At 38.3% G+C, this 20,067-nt stretch overlaps 1 protein-coding gene across 1 annotated transcript in view; it reads left to right on the plus strand.

Annotated features, from left to right (window-relative positions):
- Nucleotides 1–2,816: 2,816 nt before the first annotated feature.
- Nucleotides 2,817–20,067, plus strand: part of LOC112841215 — a 53,176-nt gene continuing 35,925 nt past the window's right edge. The window contains exons 1-2 of the mRNA XM_029962734.1: nucleotides 2,817–3,010; nucleotides 19,151–19,188. Coding sequence (XP_029818594.1) covers nucleotides 2,817–3,010; nucleotides 19,151–19,188 — 232 coding nt within the window. The remainder of the gene's footprint in view (nucleotides 3,011–19,150; nucleotides 19,189–20,067) is intronic.

Consider the following 20,067-nt stretch of genomic DNA (forward strand, 5'->3'; position numbering starts at 1 on the left):
CCCGCCACCGCCCCGTCGGGAGTCTGTGCGTCCCGTAGGCTCCCGCTTAACGGGATTCACCGGCTCAGGCAGCGCGGAGATGGACTGACAGCCGGGGCTGTGTCCCCGAGCTCTGCATCAGGTCTTGGGATCACACCTCGTCCCAAATGCCGGAGGGTGCACGTCGTTCCTGTTTTCCCCCAGCCATGCATCTGGCAGGAGGTGCCGTCCCGACCGGCCTCCACTTGCCTACCTGTAAAAGGGGTCTGCTGCACCGGGGCACCAGCATTAGTGAAGGGGGAAGGGGCTTTGTACAGTGACATCTTTGCAAAGCATTTCTCTGCTAGGAAGGAGGCGAGAGGGGGGCTTTAATGCCAATGGCGACAGGAGAACTGGAAAACTGAAGACTAACTCTGTATTTTACACTTGGTAAACTTTGTATAAAGTGTGTATTGGCATCAACAGAGAACAAGGCTACTCAGATCATTTAGATTTTTGAGGTGGGTTTTGTTGGGTTTTTTTGTGGTAAAGATGTATTTGAGGAATGAAGGAAATCAGGAGGCCAGTTTGTGGATGTTACTGTTGCAGAAACAAAGCTGATCGTAATCCACAAGAGTATAATTTTTCTCTTTGTGTGTGTAAAATGTTCCTGAATACTTTACAGTTTATTTAAAAGTAAGAGAAGCTTCTGAGTACAGCTCCACTGGTGAGTACTGCTTATATACACAGGAGGCCCAAAGCTGGGCCTGTCATCAATGCATCTGTAAGGATATGACAGGATTCACTGGATCTACTGTCCAGGACACATACTACTACTCTGTGCCTGAAAATGCACAGTTCACTGAAATGATGTGATCATTATTGCCTATAGTATCCCAAAAAGGTACAAACAAAACTGTGCAAGGTTATCTCTTCCTTCTTCTGCAGGAAACACTTTCCCTTATTGATTTTTGCAAATACTTCAGTGTTAACTGAGACAAGCCCAACATCTTCCTGATTTGGATGTAAATTTGCTGAACAAATGCAAAGAATGTCTATTATTGCTCTCAAGAGAACTGTTAATATGCACAATTTTCTTCTGATGATTTTCGTACAAGGCTACATTTCTTCTCCAGTGACTCCGAAAAAATAATTCCCAGATTGAAAAAGAAATCCACTACATTTGGTTTATAAGATTACATAGAATTGCAAATAAAACACATCTTACTGTGTTCAAAATAGAGAGGGAAATGGCACCTCTGCTCCAGGTTTAAAGATCAGTCTTCCCCAACTCACTCTGCATATATAAACCCCACTAAAATCAGTCAGATGTGTGCATGCACTCCACTAGTGTTGGTTCATTCTTAATGTTTAAAATTTAGCTAAAAACAAGCCATAACTCTACTATTTTGCTTTCTTTCCTGAGCATCTGTAGCTTGGGGGAATTTGGGGTGCCAAGGTTCTTTATAATATATCCTTGCCAAAGCCCAACAGAAAAAGAAATCACCCTTCTACATCTCAGGATATATGCCCTAAATGTGCAGTAGCAGACTTCTTCTTATATTACCCTTCTGACTTCATTAATTAGTGATGTCTCTGAGCCTGTTTATAGTAATTGCATCAATTGACAGAGTAGTTGTAAACAGTGTAACTGCATGTTCTGGTGAATTTTTTTTTTTGCTTACACAAATTGTATAAGCAATTTAACAGAAGTAATTATATAAATAGTTAAATACACATTGAGTCACTTGATTTCCTGCACCTCCACTACAAACATAAACCTCAAAATGGAGTTTGGAAGCATGTGAAGAAAATGTCAAGAATCCTCGTTAAACATCAAATCCAAGATGTGTTGTCCTCTTCCTTAATGTTTTCCTGTTGTGATCTGCTATTTAGTGGGCATGACTTGGGCTGAGTATTGCACACGTTAGCTAATTAGGCATAACCAAATAGAAAAGGAATAGTGAAGGAAATTTAGCTGTGAGAAGAACAGTAAGACTGAACACCAGGATTTTCCAAATGGACAGGAGGTAGTTGCATACCTTCTTTTTAGACTTTTGAAAATCTCCACAGCAATCTCTATCTACCTGTTCCTACTTTTTCTGAGTTTGTCACAGAATCTGCTAGGAATACTGTGAAATCAGTGTCACACACGTATTTTTTTCTTATCACAAGTGTTATAAATTGCCAGCCTTCTTTCCCTCTGGTCCAGAGGTATCTTAGAATGCAAGAAGGATTTTTATAAATGTATGTTAATGTGTGCTTTTTTGTTTACTTTCTGCATTTCTTTCTGTCTATGCAGCATAAAACAACAAGCAACTTTCACTTTTTTAGTTTCACTTTTAGACTGTAGTTACGGTAAAGTTTCAAATGCAGTTGTGGTATTTTTATAATTGAACATCAGATGGTTTTTGATATTTTGCCCAGAAATGTTTTTCATAAATAATGTTAACACATTTGAAATAAAGTAAAAATGTGTATTTTCCTTTGAGGTAGATTTCCTAACATAAGTTCCTCATGAAAGGAGATAAGAAGATTGATTTAAAAACTCAGGAGAAGAAGACAGGAGATGAGGGTTTAATGCCACTTGTATCACATACCAAGTCACTTAGAGCCACATATTTAGCCAGATTCCCTTATCTGTGGATACAAATTATGTCCCACAATATGCATTAACATTTTTGTTTCAGAAAACTGTGCGGTGTGTGAGGGCCAGCCTGGTGTCTGCACTGCTGGCTTCCCTAGGAGTACCTGCCTCAGAGGCAGCTGGATGTGTTGCCACCCAGATTTGCATGTGTGCTGAGACTCTAAGAACAGCAAACACATAGGTGTGAGTGGCAATCACCTACCCTATGAAAATGGACATTGTGTGGACCTGGATAGGCCCAAAACAGATGGCAAAGTGTGGGCCAGTAGGAGATGCAGCTACCTCCACTCAGGGTACTGAGCTGACTGGAAACTTTCAGCAGCTGGAAACAAGATCCCTCCTAGGCTATGCATCTATGTGCTTGGAGAAAGAAGGAGGTGCTCTGATGACTCCTACTCCAGCGATGTAGGTGGCGTACCCTAGATCTTTAAGTTGCACATCTGGTTTCAGCACATGCAGTTTTAGAGCCCTCTAGACCACTGTTACCCTGTGATTATAGCAGAACACCTACACTGAAAATCCTGTGTGTTCTGGTAGAGAACAGAAATAAGACAGCAACAGTTCAGACTTGCCAGTTGATTGCACTATATCTTTTTCTTTATTTATTTTTCAAGTATAGTTGACCTTAGCTCAGATCAGGTAGCAATAAGAATTCAATAATAAGGTGAGATTGAATCAATTGAAATGTTATAGGAAAGGGATTACTAGCAGAATAAAAGATCTGTTTCCTTTCAGATGTGACATCTAGATTTTCCTGATGGCAAAGTCTTGGATGATCCTGATGGTTTTAAAGGTAAGGGAAAACCAGAAGGGACCTGTGTTGCTCCTTGGAGAAAACTTTAGGTTATAGCTATATAATATAAAATGAAATGAAGGGACATCACTTGATGAAATTAGGATCTTGAGTGAGGGAGCAAAGGTAAACCTTACAGTCTTCAGCAGCAGCTCTTTTTTGTGGTAAGCCCTCTTTGTTTGTATATGGCTTGGAAGGAGAGTAGTGCCTGAGGCCTTCCAACTGCAAAAATAACTTACTATAGGAACTGAACATATGTTGTACAAAAGCTGTTATTTCACTTGTTCTGAAACAGCACGGTATAGTAGGTGCAAAATGAGGCTTGGGGCAAGTGGCATCAGTTCCTTGGACAACACCAGAACCACACAGTGTCTTGGCTGCCCAAGCACGGTGCTCTTGGTGGTGTTCCAAGTGCAGTGCCTCCTGTGAAAACCAGCCTCTTTCCATATAAAACCGTACATCATCAGGCAGAACAATCTAATTTCTTTTTAAAACACAGTAGTAACAATAAGAAGCACTCATTGCATATACAGCTTCATTTTTTTAACCTGTAGCAGGGCACTGACATTCAAAGCAATAGAAAATTCGCAATATGTGGGGTATTGACATTGTCTGTTACCAGTATACCTGGAGCAATACATCCTTTCCACCTACTCTCATCACACAGGAGATTATGTGATTTCTTGTCTTTATTTTATTGCTAGCTAACTATTTGAGAGGCAATTGTGGTGTTTATTTATTTATTTAAAATACAATGTGATAAAAATATTAGACACATTTGATTAATAACAGACAAATAAGTCTAAACATAGGCAAATAAGTTTATTTTCTTAAATGATTCCTTTAAGCATACTAATATGTCAAGAAACAGCAATATGCATTTCAAAATGATAAAGTAAACCCTATTCACAAAAGAAGTGATTTGCTCTATGTACATGTTTACCTAGAAGGGTGTGGTTCCTATAATGCATGCCTGTCTGGCAAGCAGAGAGGCTTTTGTTCTGTGGCTGCTTTTAAAAGTGTCCTCTGAGGGAGGTGCTGCACCTTTGCACCCGTTTAGCAGAGAATTCAGTCTGCTGCTTCTCTCTCATTTTTGCCCTTGTAAATGCAAAAGCAACTCCAGTGATGTTTCTGAAGGCACTATCAGTCTGCACCTGAAAGCAGAGCTTGGTCTGTAAACTGTAGTAGTGTACTTGAGAGTAACAGGTGTAAATGAGTTTAGCCACTTATTTGTGCAATGCAGGGCATAGCAAAGTGCTATAGACACCAACTGCTTACATTTACCCTTTTTTCACTGTTATGCTGCTGGGGAGGCCTGGTTCTCCCTTACAGCAGTCTTTTTCCATTCTTATTCTATTGGCTTGATACAGTGGAAGGAAATACATGTGATTTACACCAGTTTAAATAAAAGGGTGGGCACACTCTTGTCAGACCCATTGTAAAACTTACTAATTTCTCCTTTTACTGGAAGATATGCAAAGGAGATGTGTCTCCTGTGGTTCTAATTCACTGGTTGCAGCCATTTCTTACATGTTTTCTGTTAGATGTTAACCCATTATTAATCTCATCTTATAGATTTGTGATGGGCACTGGCACTTCACACACGAAGCCCTATTTCCCATTTCTGTTATTATGCTTATAACCTTTCCCCTCTAAAACCTTCTCTCATCATTTAACTAACCAAATATTGTGTGTTGGAATCAATCTTTCTTTTTCCACTTTCCTTCCCACTTGCTCTATTTTTATGGTAGGCTAAGTAGGCTAGCTAGCAAAACTTTTAATTTTTCACTGTTTTACATCCTCAGGCCCTTTCTGTATTAGTCAGTAGGAGGTGCCAAAATATTGGCAAGCAAAATAATTTTTTCAGGCCAAGACAGAATTAATCACCTCCATTTTTATATCTTGCAACCCTTGCTATTCACTACTCTTTAAGAGCTAGTCAAATTATGTTTGCAGTAACACCGTGTGTACAAATACGGCTGCACTCCTTCCTCTCTTCCTTGTGCCCATAAGTCCTGACATTTAATTCCATTAAGCTACTCCTACATCACACCTTTAGCTTTTAAAGAAGTTTGCTGGATCTTAACTAGAAGCAAGACCAATTGGCTAAAGACGTGACTGCTATCACTTAGACAACTGTGAAACAATTGCTACGTTATTACTAAGTATTTGTGTCCTATGAAGTTTGGGTATGATCTTTGAAAACGTGTTCACTAAATGTTTTTTAGCAATAATTCTTCAAATTGGATGTTTACGTGCACTGGCTTTCCAGAATTGGAAATACTTTGTGGAGCTGCAAAAATATTTCCCAAAGTATCTTGCAAATGTCAATTGACAGCATTCAGCAACTTGTGGTTTGAGAGCTCAGCCAGATAGGAAAAGGATAGTCAAACATATTGAAAAGGCTTGTGCTCATCTTCCTGAGGAGAGGGCACCTCAACAGTGTCTGGGTGCTTATTTTTCTTTAGGAATTCAAGCATTTATTTGGCTTATATGGCAAGGTTAGCCTAAAAATTAGCCTTGGTGCCTAATTAAAAAGAGGAGTTGGTCCAGTGGACCACTAAAGTGAGTAGAACACCAGGTCTATGGCCAGAGTGACTTGCTAACAGTGCTTGGCTTTGGGACCTCAGCTGTGCAGTAACTACAAAGATAAATTGTGAAAATGAAAACAGCTTTAAAGGACAGGTGTCAAAGTGGAATTTTCTGTGCTTTCCTTTACTTCTCCCTTTAGTGAAGGCTGATGAGTTATATAGAAAATGATACTTGGAAGACTCTTTCATACATTTCCTATTTAGATACCCCGGTCTTTTGCTGTACACGTGTAAAAGAAGCCATTAACCTTTGCAATCACACTTCCAGTGCTTTCATTATGTTCAGTGCTAATGATTGCACTTTCTGGACATGCTGGTGTTTGTATCCCTATTCTTTAATGTTTTATTACTTCTGTTTTGTGCTTCCCATATGTTTCCGGGGAGAATTCCCTTCTTTCTTTCACTAGTCTTGTTTCTGCTTGCTCTTTCTCTGTATGCCAATTAATAATGAAGGCTATGCCTGTGCTTCCCCTCCCTATGGCACAATGTGGTTTTCTCTAGCTCCACTTTTTGTGAAAAGTAGGCCATCTACTGTTGCTTTCTAGTATGAATTACAGATCACCCAGCAAATGGCCATGCCATGCGTATAGCTTCAAAGGTGGACTTCACAAGTGCCTGTTCTCCTCTTCATAGGCACTTCGCATTTTGCAGGCATATTGTGATGCAAAAAGTGTCCACAGCAAAATGAAATGAAATCTTATTTATTTTTTTCTTTCTTTTGAAAAGTAACCAATATAATTGGTTTATGTTCAGCTGCCATAAACTTGTTTTTTTATTTTGTAAGCTAGATAGTATTCAGTGTTCAGGTTTGTTAATCCGAAACCTTTCCCCAAATGAACATTTTTCATAGTTATACATGAAGCACCTTTCCACTTTTTCATCTCCACTGAAGTTAGAGTGCAAGACATGACCACCAATTGATTTAGGCAGCTATTAGTGATAGGTTTTGTCAGTTTGGCACATCTTTGTTGTGGGGTGGGTTTTTTTGGTTTGATTTTTTCTTTTTTTTTTCCTTTTTTTCTATTTTTTTTTAAGTGTGGTTTTGAACAGAAAAGTGACTTTAAAAATTGAATCTTAGTGGTACACATTCTTCATATGCCTTCTGACTCATATCTGGATAGTATACTTATGAAAACAAGCTCTAGTGTTGTCAGCACCGTAAAACACAAAGAGCCGTGAAAGGGGAGCTGGCCCATCATCTGCCTGTTGTACCACCAGATCAGCAGTTGGGTTCTGATTCCTCAGCTATTTTTGGAGATGGTACAGAAATTGAGCATTGAGAGTGCTTAACTTCTTTTTAGAGATGAACTTGCTGTGGGGGCAATTGCTTGGACTTCAGTTTGGTGGGGATATTATTGCTAGACTAGATTCACATGCAGCCAAAGACAGTTTTTCTGGTCTGTACTTTTAGGTCAAAGTTGGATATTTCTTCCTTTCCTTTCTGTGGAAACTGACTGAGGGACTTGTCAGGCAACATTATTTTTGAAAAATTTCTTTTACTTAGTCACCTATCAGTCTTAACTCTGCAATAAAACTTGGTTCATTAAGAATGAAGCATGAGTATAATAATTTTATTAGGCTCAGTTCACTTTTTGTTGACTTGCAATCGCATACAATTTCTCAGTGCCTTGCCTCTCTTTTCACATGGAAGTCTCATTAAAATTTTTTGTTCTGGTTTTGTGTAAATTGCAATTTTTAGGAATGTTCCCTTTTTTCTCAACTAGAAATACAAGTGATCACAGTTTCTTGAGGGAGTGTTTGGGTTTTTTTTAGATACACCTACATTACATAAGCAAAATTACTGAACAATTTCATCTTCTTGATTATCTGACTCTTCAGACTGATCACCAATAGAGAGGCAGTCTTGCAACTCTGTGCAAAAGAAAAGAAAAAATAAAGTAAGTAAAGGCACTTTTAGTAGCTCTGAGAATGACAAAATGAGGAGGATCCATAGTGCTTTGTGGGTAGAAATATAAAACAAGTAGAGACAACTCACTTTTCTTAAACAAGACGATTAGGGAACCAGCTAAATTGCTGGGGGGTGCATATGAATAAGTAAAGCACCTATCCTTACTGATCTATCACTTGTCAGATGTTGTTTTAAACTGACGAGGAGGCCAGTATCTGCTTATGCCCCCATTTTCTGCCCAAATATAAATAGAGAGCAGGACACGACTCTTAGGGTGAGGCACTAGAAGTCAACAATGGCAACACACCAGCTAAGTGCCATTATGGAGCTCTGATGAATGACAACTTGACAGACAAGTAGGAGCTATCAGATTACACTGGAAAGGGCACTAAAATTAACCTCAGATGCCCTAAATTTCAGTGTGGTAAGCTAACACACAGACACAAATTCTCTATTCTGAGGAGCCAGTGCCTTCTAGAGGTCAAGAATGAAGTTGGAGGTATTTACTCTCTGTTAGAAGAAATCTAAGTCTGGAGGAGTTTGGACAGAACTGAGAAACATTTTTAATGTTTCCAATATAAACGATGAAGTAGTCAATGACAATGTCTAAATGGTCCATCTCTAGTTTTCAGACTTATTCAAATGAATGCTATGAGCTTATCACAGGAGCTGCTTCTTCAGGCTGCTTTAAACACAGGCAAAAATCCCGTACCAGTTCATACCATCCAAGTTAAACACATTTGATTGAAACAAATATGTATTAAACCTATTTTCAGAGGTTGCTTTGGTGGCAAATCATGTAATTTTTTTAGCCTCAGCTACCTCTTGGCTTTGCAAGCAATAGATGCAATGTTGCTGTTTCTGTTAAATGTACAGTTTCAGGTACTCCTGATAATAACAGACTTCAGCATTTTTTGTAGAAAAATACTCACATAATTTTGCTGAGACAAGTTTTTTTTTGGTCCTCACCTAAAATCTCTAAATGTTTCAGAAACAGCTGGACATTATCAATATGGTCTGTTCAACCTCTGTTTTCTGGAGATAGGTAGGTAGATACATAACCAGAGCTTCTTCTGGCATCAGCTACTGAGATGGAAAGTGCTCCTCTGTGAAGTCTGTTTTATTTAGCTGACATAACAGGAGCTGATCTTTACATAACTGTGCCAAGGAAGGATCATCTTGTCTGCACATTTCTTCCAGTCTCTGCCTTTGCTTGAGGATATTGAGGGCTGGTGATAATGCAGTAGAAATTATATCTTGCCAAAAAAGCTTTGAAACCTTGCCCTATAAACCATGGTCTTTTTTTTTTCTTTTCCTGTAATAGTTCCTCTGGAATTCCCCAGTAAGAAAACATACTCTTAACCTTCACAGTGACATTTTAGTTGTACTTGACAATCACACAGTTCATAAGTATTTTGGCTAATATTCTAGCCCAGCTGGCTATTTCTCTCCCTCTAGCACATGAAGATTGATATCCACTCTTCTAGTCTTCCTCAGACAAAGCTGGTATTATCAGAAAATCACTTTTTTATTTTTTTACTGCCTTACTAAAGTGTCAGAATTCAGAGATTTTCAGGCTTTTTTTTTACATGCTGTAGGCTACTCTAGAAATAGTGAAGTTTTTCAGCAGTTTCTGAAAGCCTCAGGGCCATCCTGTCTTCTATTTTCAGTTTCCTTTCCAGGTTTTAGGGATTACCCTAAACTTACAAAAAATATGCTTTTTTTGCTTGTAGCTAGCAATTCACTACTGTTTGAAAAGGCAGGGGGTATTCACTCTACTCTGTAAGGTACTGGTCAGGCGAATGTAGTTTTATTGGGTTTGACTTTTCCAAAGAGCAATGGCCTGTAGATTTCCCTGATCCTGTGCTTTCTTCCACAGGATAAATATATTGAGATTTTTGTCTCTGTAACTGTATGATGGGTTGGGATATCCATTGTTATCAATTCTTTCTGTAGGAAAAGGCCTGGCTTCAGAGTAATGCACCCCAGTACTCTATTAACAGAAATTTTGTGTAAGGAAAGTCATAGAAACTTCATATGGTTTCATTTAAGAGAAGAAAGAAAGAAAGAGGACCATTTTACTCTTACATGGAAGGGACCAATACCAAGAATATTTTTTGTTTTACAACAAACATTTTCAGGCAATTTGGTATGCTTTTTTTTTTTTTTTAATGGGTGTTGGAAAGGCCCTGTCATCTGTATTCCTTTCCTTTCTGATACAGATGCTCTGGCTGCAGAGAATGACCTCAGGGTTACCGTAGGCAAGAGTGAAACTCATAAAAGATTCATTTGTAGAATAGGTGTCTTCCACTGGTCTCATATCACAGGAGAACAGCACAAAGCACACCAACTACTTCCATTTTCTTGAGGAAAATGCTTCCCACTTGCAGTGATCTTGTCCTTGTTGAGAAATGAGATATGATGCTTTGCATCACAGCTACAAGGGAATTGCCTCACTAGCTTTTCATGCTTCTTGCCTCTTTCAAGAGACCCATATTCTTCAGCTGCTCCCTTTACACTTCTGTATCAGCTGGATTGGTATGATACTGCAGCTTTACAGACTGCAAACCTCTACTCATCCCGTCCACTGGGTCTCAAACAACAACCAATGTGTGTTGTGTTGTCTCCTCTGTAAATTGACCCTCACTTCCAGCTGTCCTGCTGAGCTACTGAAGGCAACACTGGTTTATTTTAGCTTGGATTGGTAATGAAGATAGTTGTATACTAGCTGACAATAGAAATACAAAGCCTATTTTAAAGCTTGTGTGCTTACCATGAAGTAGGAAATCTACTTTCCAGGATTCATCACACTTAGCAACACAAGTAATAGAGCCTGAGAAGAATGGCTCTGCATGCTCCTCCTGGGTGCCTTTTGTTCAGCACACCACTGAAAAATGAGCCTCCCTCTGTCATTTCCTACATTTTGCATTTCTAGCACACCTGTGATCAAGATCATTTTTTAAGTACAGCCTATTGTTTTGATCACACATGATTTCTATGCTTTTCTGTGTCGTTTAAGTAGCTGAAAACGCTTTCGTAATGTCTGTCTGAAATGGTATGTTAAATGGCCAACTTCATATTTTTTAGGGTCATCTGATTGGCATTCTTTAGAGTGTCCATGGCATGTGAATAGAAAGCCATGCACCAATCCTTTTCAGAAATAATTACTAGGTTAGTATAAAATTTAATTATTTTCATACAGTTACATCTTGGTAAGCACTTTGCAGTATCTCTTTGGCTGTATTACCATCTCACAAAGCTTTATTCAGACATAAAGCTATAGTTAAATTTCTTGAGGCTTTCAAGGCTTCCATATTTTATTTTCTTTTTTCTTTTTTTCTTTCTCCTTGATTAGGAAAGATGTGATTGGCAAACCAATATTGTCTTTACACCCTACTACAAACTGAAGAATCTCTCCCCTACCTTTAACTGTCCATGTTAAAACTTGATAGTTGCCTGTAAGGATTCCTTCTATTCTGGCTATTCTGTAACTTCATCAGCATTTTAGTGCTTCAGAGTACTAAGGCCAGACTTAAGTTTTCATCTTTATGAAAATTAAAGTTCTTTATCCTGAAATCACACTGGAAAGCAGGTGAGTGAAAAAAGTGTGAAATGCTATAAATTATATTCTTTTTGTTCAGCCTGACTCGTATTATCTTTAACTATCCATTTGGGATAAAATTCATATGAATAACACATTGGAATTACTTTTACTTTATCAGTTTAACTGAAAATGTAATTTTACAACTACTTAGCTTTTAATACAGACAAACATCACTGGTGATATACAAATAATACGGTTTGCATTCATTTAAACTCCCTATTTATATACACTTTTTGATGTACGGAGTTAGTAAAACCTACAATCCAAAGTATTTGGAGAAGTTACTAGATAATTATTAGAGATAATACAGGGCTGATCTAAGTGGTTATTGATTAGTTGCTTCATTCCTATGTGTACTGGGATTTGGGCATACAAACTACAATTTTTGGCAAACTCTCTTAGACTGGCAAAGATGGTAGGTGAGGGTAAGTAAGAAATCAGGAGGAAGAGGTAAAAGAGTAAAGTGTAAGAAACGGGTTGTTAGATATTGATAGAAAAAGATGTGCACATATATAAATTCAGTTTAGACAGAATTCAAACTTAGTCAGATGCAACCCTACATTTAGTTCTTGAACAGGCTCCTTGCATGTCATATTCCTGCTTCTGTTCATAGCAGAGTCAAAAGGATTTTTCTATTCATCTAAATGAGAATAGGACAAAGCCCAGAACATAACACGTGAAGCTCAGTTATAGATGCGATGACTTCAAGAGCAATGGCCAACAGCAATTCACAGAGGTACAACTTCCTCAAGTGCTCAAGTGTAACCTTGGAGTTGCTGAGCTGACTTGTCTGAGTGAAGAGGCCTGCATGCTGCAATTGATGTGCTGCATGACCCAAAGCATATCATCCAGCTTCAGCGGGTCCAGCTTAAGGACTCTTACAAGGGATAATATTTCCATTCTTTAGAGGACATTTCAAAAGTTAATGCATTAAAGTTCATGAGAGTCACTGGAATGATCACGATATAAATCAAATGGAAAATTACTGAAGCAAAAAACTCTCTGAGAGATATCCTTCTTTTAGAACAGTTTTTTCTGCTCCACTTCTTTTTTTTTTCCACGCAGTGGAGGTCAACAGGGGCAGAGACATCCCTATTAATTTTTTTGATCTCTACAGACTTTTATTACACTCTATTTAAGCAATTTTCTAAAAGGGAAGTAGTATTTACACCTTTTTTTAAAGTCTTACACATTTCTGACCCGAGAAAGTTCAGCTTGGGTTCTTATACGAGATATTTAAGTCTGTTTCTTCCTGGAACACAATGCAACATGAAGGATAACGGTATCACTGTCACCCACACAAGTGAGACCTGATTAAATAAGGTGGGACTTCTTCTTTTATCTGAATTTTTCCAAGTATTTTTTTCTTTAAAGCTTCATCACCGCAAATGCTTAAACTATTTGTGAGAAAAACTTCCTTGTTGATTTTTAATATTCTTATCTTTCTGTTGAGGCCTGAGAGATCTCAAATCACATGGAAGACCTCTAGCAAAGGAATATCTGATACATAAAAGCATCAAAGAAAACAAAGCAAGCAAAAATTTGCATGAAACTAATGCTCTCTTAAAGCATCAGAGACAAACACACCATCCCATATTTGTTTCCTATTCTTGCAAACCATACCATACAGCAATGTTCAGAGAGCCTCCGTTACAAATGATAATTGCAATATCAATGTGGGTCCTTATCTGGGACCTGCTGAAGTCAGTTAGAGCTCTTCCATTGATTACAGGGGATATTAGATGAGGCCCTTTCAGAACGTATTTTGGTCAACTCTTGTCCAACCGTTATTTCATATAGGAGAAATGGGGTTTATCTCCCTTCTGCACTCTGGGCTTCTATCAGCAGAGTGACATCCAAGTGAGTGATCCAAGCATGAGAAAAGTCCAGGCTGTCCCAGTGGTGAAGTAAAGAGGGTGTGGCAGTTTCTAAAGAGCATCAACAAAATGACACATGAAAGAGAAAGGGAGAGTGAGACAAAATAAATCATAGAGCAAGACTGGAAGGCAAAGAAGTAGAGAGGTATAAAAGCAGTACTTCAGTTTTTCTAAACCAAAAATAGTCCAGCCATGTTAAGACATGAACAGGTGGGAAAGTACAGCTTTGCAGCTTTCAAATTGTATATTGTTTTTCATCTGTAACACAAACGAGAGTTTGAAAAAAGTGAAAAATGTTCCAGCAGGTTAGGGAGCAGGAAGGAAACTATGCCAAATTATTGCTGATGTTTAGTCTTTACAGGTGTGCTTTCTCCTTCACCTTGACGGGAAATCCCCTCATTTAATCTCATAAAATGTAGCAGAATGATTGTAAGCAGCTTCCTACCTGGTGTCATTTTCTTTTGCTTTTCAAACCACAGCAATGCAACAGGAATTAAGACCCTGCAGGTTATGGCATATGGATGAAACCGTATCAGCTTGGACAGCATCACTGGGGTTCTGGATGGATGCTGACAGCTCTGTGTAAGGAAACATTTAGCGCAGAACAGGGGCAAGCTTAAGCTGTTTGCTGTGGTTTGGTCTTCCTCTGAATACTTTCTTCCACACTTTCCAAGAAAGCTTGCTTTCTAAATAAGAACCATGTTACATGGTGTTGCATTTCGGTAGGGAAGTGCTGACTGTAGGTGGGATGAGCATTTGTTTTATATTATTTCAGAATAAAGATGATTCCTGGGGAAAACTATATCTGAAACCATATCCTATCATATCTTGTCTTCCTTATGCAAAGAGAACTAGATACTAATATCCCATGTTGCACATTTTATTGTCCAAAGCCCAAAATAACAAAAAAATAAAAAGAAAGGAGAAGCAGAATCCAAATGCATCATTTCTCTAAGATCTTCATTATTAGATTCCTTCAAAATATTGGAAAATTATCAGAAAGCTATCAAAAATATTTTACAAGGTTTTATTTAATTTTTGAAGAGGTTGAATCTTACTACCATTTTCAGCTTCCATATGTAACTTTTTCTTGTGCTATTTAATTTTTGATTTATATTTTAATTTTATTAAAACCTCTACATTAGTGCTACTATGTCATCTGTATTTTGTTTAAAGATAGAAAGAACAATAACATATTACATTACTAAACTAACATCATGTAGCAGAACCATTTCAATGTTTAGAGTTTTGATACAGTTGCTTTAATGTTTTCCCAGAAATCACTTGGAATTTGTTTTATAAAACAAACCTCAATATTTTGACTCTTTGCCCCAAATTTGGAAATGTAGCTTCTTCTTACCTGGCATTAAGGAGATAATCAGAAACATTCTCTTCTCAGTTTTCATGGGGTGCATATGAGATCAGACATTCTTGTCCACACTCATGCCCGTCACTAGTCCTCTTCCCTGTGCACTCACCCAACCACCTGGAGCTAGAGCTGAGACATTTTCCCCTCCTGTAGGAGCTGAGACTCTGGGAGCATGAAGTAAAAAAACCTAAAGAGCCGGAAAAAAACAAGGCCACATCTTATTCCATATCCTTTTTGTGAGATGCTGTCTTTCTTTTCCTCTTGATTATTAGTAGAATTGTTAGTAGACAGAATGGGAAATTAATACGTCTTGTATTAATTTTGCAAATATACCACAAGCAAATGTATACATCAGAATATTTGGTAGCAGTTCACATATACATTGCTACTTCTGTATGTGCAATGAACATATAAATAATGACACTGTAATTTAGAAAATGTGAATTGTTGAGGAGATTCTTATAAATAAAGATAAATATTCTATTAGTTTGATTTATTTTTAATTATTGTAGTTTTTCACTGTTTTTTACACCCAATAAATAAAGTATTACAAATAAAATATTTGACTAAAACAAACTAAACAACAAGTTGGAACGAGCCTGGAGAAAAGAGTCTATTAATTATTTTTGATCAATTTCCATCTCTTTAGATTTTTGCCACTATGAAAGATATCATTAGAGATTTTTCAACAAAGGCATGATCCAAAACTTGTAAAAGGTAATAGATGCCATCACAGCTTCATTAAAACTAATTGCCAAGGCTCCTTCATTGGAAGGAGCAAGATTTTGAGCATGGTAACTTGCCTGAGTTTTGAAAATTCAAGCTTTATATTTTAAGATTGAAATTCCTCTTCATGCAAGTACAGCCAGTATAAAATAATGAACAGAAAACAGAGTGGAAATCTTGAAGTGCTCGCTCAGTTAAACAAGACAAAATTCTTGTGAATTACTAAGTTTTGTAATACTTAATAAGAAATCACCAAAAATTTTCATATTCTGTATACTGATCTGCTAAACTGATGTTCAGATTAGATATTAGGAAAATAATTTTTCACTGAAAGTGTGGTCAGGCATTGGAATAAGTTGCCTAGGGACGTGGTGGAGTCACCATCTCTGGAAGTGTTCAAGAAGTGTCTGGATGTGGCACTTGAGGATATGGTTTAGAGGTCATTATGTTGGTGATGGGTTGATTGTTGGACTAGATGATCCTGTAGGTCTCTTCCAACCTTGATTATTCTGTGCATTCGGTGATTCTGTAAATAGGCAGGGCATTCCATACTTACTATTGTAACATTTTCTATCATAGCACTGGCCAAAACCTCAAGCCCTAAAATAAATGTTGTCACATATTGAAAACAAATACAAAATATTTAAGTTTGGAAAAAAATCAAATATTTAAATTTTTGCTGCTAATTTGTGATGAAACAAAATGCTGGTATCTCACAGCCTCACAGAGGGGTGACAGCTGAGTTGAACACTTGTGGCCAGTTGTCTTGAAGTCAGTGAAAATTTCGCCATTGAGTGAAATAGGATGACAGCTAAGAATTTTATTTCCCTTTGAATAAATAACATATCTTTCCCAGCATTTCTCTTTACCTCACAATCTCCTTTCCTCGTGCATCCCCACAACTATCTCTCATTTCATATGGCTGCAGCCATTTCATCTCAAATGGACCGCTGTGGGCTTGGTGCAGCTGGTTATGTGCTACATGGACTTTTTGTGATCAAGTGTCTCCTTTTCAGGAAGAACTGTCTCATGGCCCTATCTCTCTGTGATCAAAACGTGTTCCTCTTATGTGAAATTAAGCTGATTCTGACCAGCCAGGAGGAAGGAGAAAAGAGGAAGGACGTAGGTGCGGTTATGGTGTTAGCCAGAGCCTCTGGGGATGAAGGTGTATTTTCCTGTTCTGCCACAAATGGCTGTGGTGGCTTCAGGCAAATGATTTGAAGTACTATACAGGTGCCTAAGATGTTGCTTAGGGAGCAGAAAAATGCTTTAAAAGACACAGTCCTGAAACCACTATTGGTCGTGGCCTGAAATCCACCAGCCCCTGAAGCTTTTGCTTCTCTCTGCCTGTGTATGAAATGCTTCACTGAGGACATGACTGAACAGCTCGGGGCCTCATTCATGCCTGAGCTTGTCTGACCAAAAAGCCTTGGCTTCTCCACCTGCTTCCTCCCACTGGGACAGGGCCTGGCTGGCAGATACCCCCTCTACCAGCCCATCTGGCTGGGCCCCAGGTGAAGGCACAGTCAGGGTTCACTGCAGATCATGGTCACACCTTTGAAGTAAGTCCCCTGCTCACCCTGCCCCACTTGCCCCGCTCGTCTGTTGTGGAGTGGCTGGGGAGTGCAAAGGCTCGATGTTCTCTTGGGTGGAAGTAAAATGGGAATGCCTGGCAGGAGCACACCTAGTGCACTCCTGTTCCCATCAGCTTTCAGCACCTGGTGCCAGGCTCCAGCTTCTTGCAACTAAAACCTCATGAAACATTCAGTGGGTGGACATGGGGTCCTCAACATCAACCATGCCCTGCATGGCTGCTGGGCTGCTCTACTTGGTCACACAGACAGAGAGGAAATTAAGTGTAGAGATGTTCAATGGCATCCCTTTTGTATCTAACCTTCCATGGCTCTGCAGCTCAGGTCCCCACCCAGGAGGGAAGATTTCACACTCTGGTTTTGAGGCAGGTATTATCTTGCTTCAGTAAAGATTTAATTTAAAAAAAAACAAATAAATTCTCTCTTAGAAAGAAAAATATTAGGCCAACTACTGTTATTAGTTAAATATATATAATTCCCAAGATCCTGGGATTTTCTTCTGCTTTTGTAAATAGTGAGAGAATCTGTTAATTTGCCATGGTTTTCTTTTACTAAAAGGCAGGCAAATACTGTCCTCTTTTTTTTCCAGCAAAATGGCTGGGGAAGGGTGGGAGTTCAACACTGTTTTCAGTATCTTATAGACTTTTCTATTTCCCTGTTCTTTCTTAAGTGAACTCTCCACACCTACTTTCTCACAGGTGTGAGAAACTGACGTACATTTGACCTCCTTTCTCACCTCTGTTTGCACTCTGACGCTGTCAGGTGGTTAGTCTAACTTCTCCAAATCTGTCTTTCTGTCTATATTGCTAAAATATTTCATTTTCATATCCTGACTGTCCTAGTGGTAACTTTAAAAAAAAAATAAAAATACAACCTTTCTTTTATTAAAGAGGGATGCATTGCAAGCCATGTTAATTAATCTTTGACAAAGTCTTGAGGAAGATAAGACAACTGGAGTTTTTAAGCTCTGTTAGCCAGTGAGGAGGGGCTAAGGATTTTAACAGAGCAGTAAATAAAAAAAAAACAAACAACAAAAAACAGAACCAGAAAACAAACACACAAACAAAAAAAGAAGTTAAGATATTTTGAGTTTTTAAATCTTATGAAGTCAGTGTTTGAGGGATATGAAAACTGAAGTAGAAATCTGGCATCAGAATACTTTAATGGCTGATACCCAAGTGACATTGATTTTCCAGAAAGTTCAAGAAAAAGCTAAGTACACTCTCTAAATACCAGTCAAAAGAACTGCAGTAGGTTCCTCAGGCATTCCTTGACTGGCCAAGAAAGATTAAGATTGTTTTTTCCCTTGGTTTCAGGACTATAGCATAGATCATGAATGAACTGGATCAAAACCAACCCTCACTTTTTTTCCCTTTTTCATTTTAGAGAAGACAAGGTCTGTATACTGAATACATACCAAGTGCATACAAAAGTAATATATAGTTTCATTATGAAAACTATCACCTCTCTGTCTCAGAATCCTGTTACAAATGCATTATATTACACAGTCCAGCTTATGTTGTGATTGCCACTTCCAGAAGCATGAGTGTCATACAAGCTGACTATGTCCTTCACTCAATTTTGGATCAGGTCCTCAGGTCTGAATTGGGCATGGGCACTCTCAAAATCCTTGTACAAGTCACTTGGGGAAATCTTTTCTGAAAGTCCCCCACATTTTGGGTTCTTCTTTTTTTAGATAGCCTAAATTAGACACCTGCTGGTAAGTCTTTAAAGCCAGACAACCATAAACAGAGGCATGCAAAGTCAGTGAATACTTTTGAGCCCTTTCAGCCTTGCCTCTGTATGGCTGATTAACTTCTGGTATGATTTGGGAGGCCCAGGTGAGTTATATCAGGGGCTAAATTGTGAACTTTATGTTTGTATGTATAAAATTTTTTGAGTTTGTTTGTTGGAGTTTTTTTGGGGGGGGTGGTGGTTTTTTGTTTGTTTGAGGGTTCTTTTGGTTTTGGTTTGGTTTTTGTTTGTTTGTTTGGGGTTCGTGTTTTTGTTTGTTTGTTTGTTGTTTTGTGTGGGTTTTTTGTTGTTGTTTTTTGTTTTTGTTTTTTGGTTTGTTTTTTTTTCAGAAAAGCTGATCAAGATCTTCCAACTGCAAAGACTAAAGGTAAGTTCCCAGTCTCCTTTTATGTCTGTCAATGCAACGTGGCTTGCTTGATGAGGTTTTGTATCCCTTGACCAAAGATGAAAAAGATGCATATTTGTTAGATTCCTTTACTTTAGACACTTAAGATTGACCTGAACTGCTCACTTCAGACAATTCTTAGTAACAAGAAGACACGAATTGCAACTTAGTTCAAAAATACTAAGGATCAGGAGAAAGCACATCTGGTGGTCACCCTTTTACTGCTAATCTTACCTCTGTGACAAGAAACAAAACATTAAAACCTGAGAAATCCACAAGAAACTATGACTCATGAAAGGTATGCCCTTACTTTCCCTAATGGTAAAAATTAATCACTACTGTGTGTGAGTTAAGTAAAATAAAAATCAACTGTAAATACTGCTTTCTTTTTCCTCCCTGTTATCCTGTTCTTGCACTGTAGGCCATGGTTTCTATAACAAAGAAATTACATTTGCTGGAGCAGTATCCACAGGAGCAGAGTCCCAACAACACTCAGCCAGCTAACCTGGAAGTTAATCTAGGTTCACTTTGTTCAGTTGTCCAGGCTTTTGGCCAAATAGAATGAGATTACTTTTTAAGGTTCAGCTAATCTGACCTTGTACTTAAAACCAGTACTTTGCTGTTTGGGAAACTCTTGTACTCAGCTAAGATGGAGAGGTGATGTTTTGCCTGAGCAGGCTTTTGAATCTTTGATTCAGAAACTTTGTGCTTGATATTTTAGTCTGCTGTTTGATCAAACCTTCTTGTGCCTTGGTGCCTGTGAATAAGTCTAGCCTTTTCTCTGTGAAATTTGCGATGAAAAAATAAAGAGACGGAGAAGTAAAGGTGATTTGACTCTGAAGTTAACAAAAAGTATAGGTA

Source organism: Manacus vitellinus, unplaced genomic scaffold (assembly GCF_001715985.3).
Source record: "Manacus vitellinus isolate BGI_N305 unplaced genomic scaffold, ASM171598v3 scaffold_4_pilon, whole genome shotgun sequence".
NCBI classification, from domain to species: domain Eukaryota; kingdom Metazoa; phylum Chordata; class Aves; order Passeriformes; family Pipridae; genus Manacus; species Manacus vitellinus.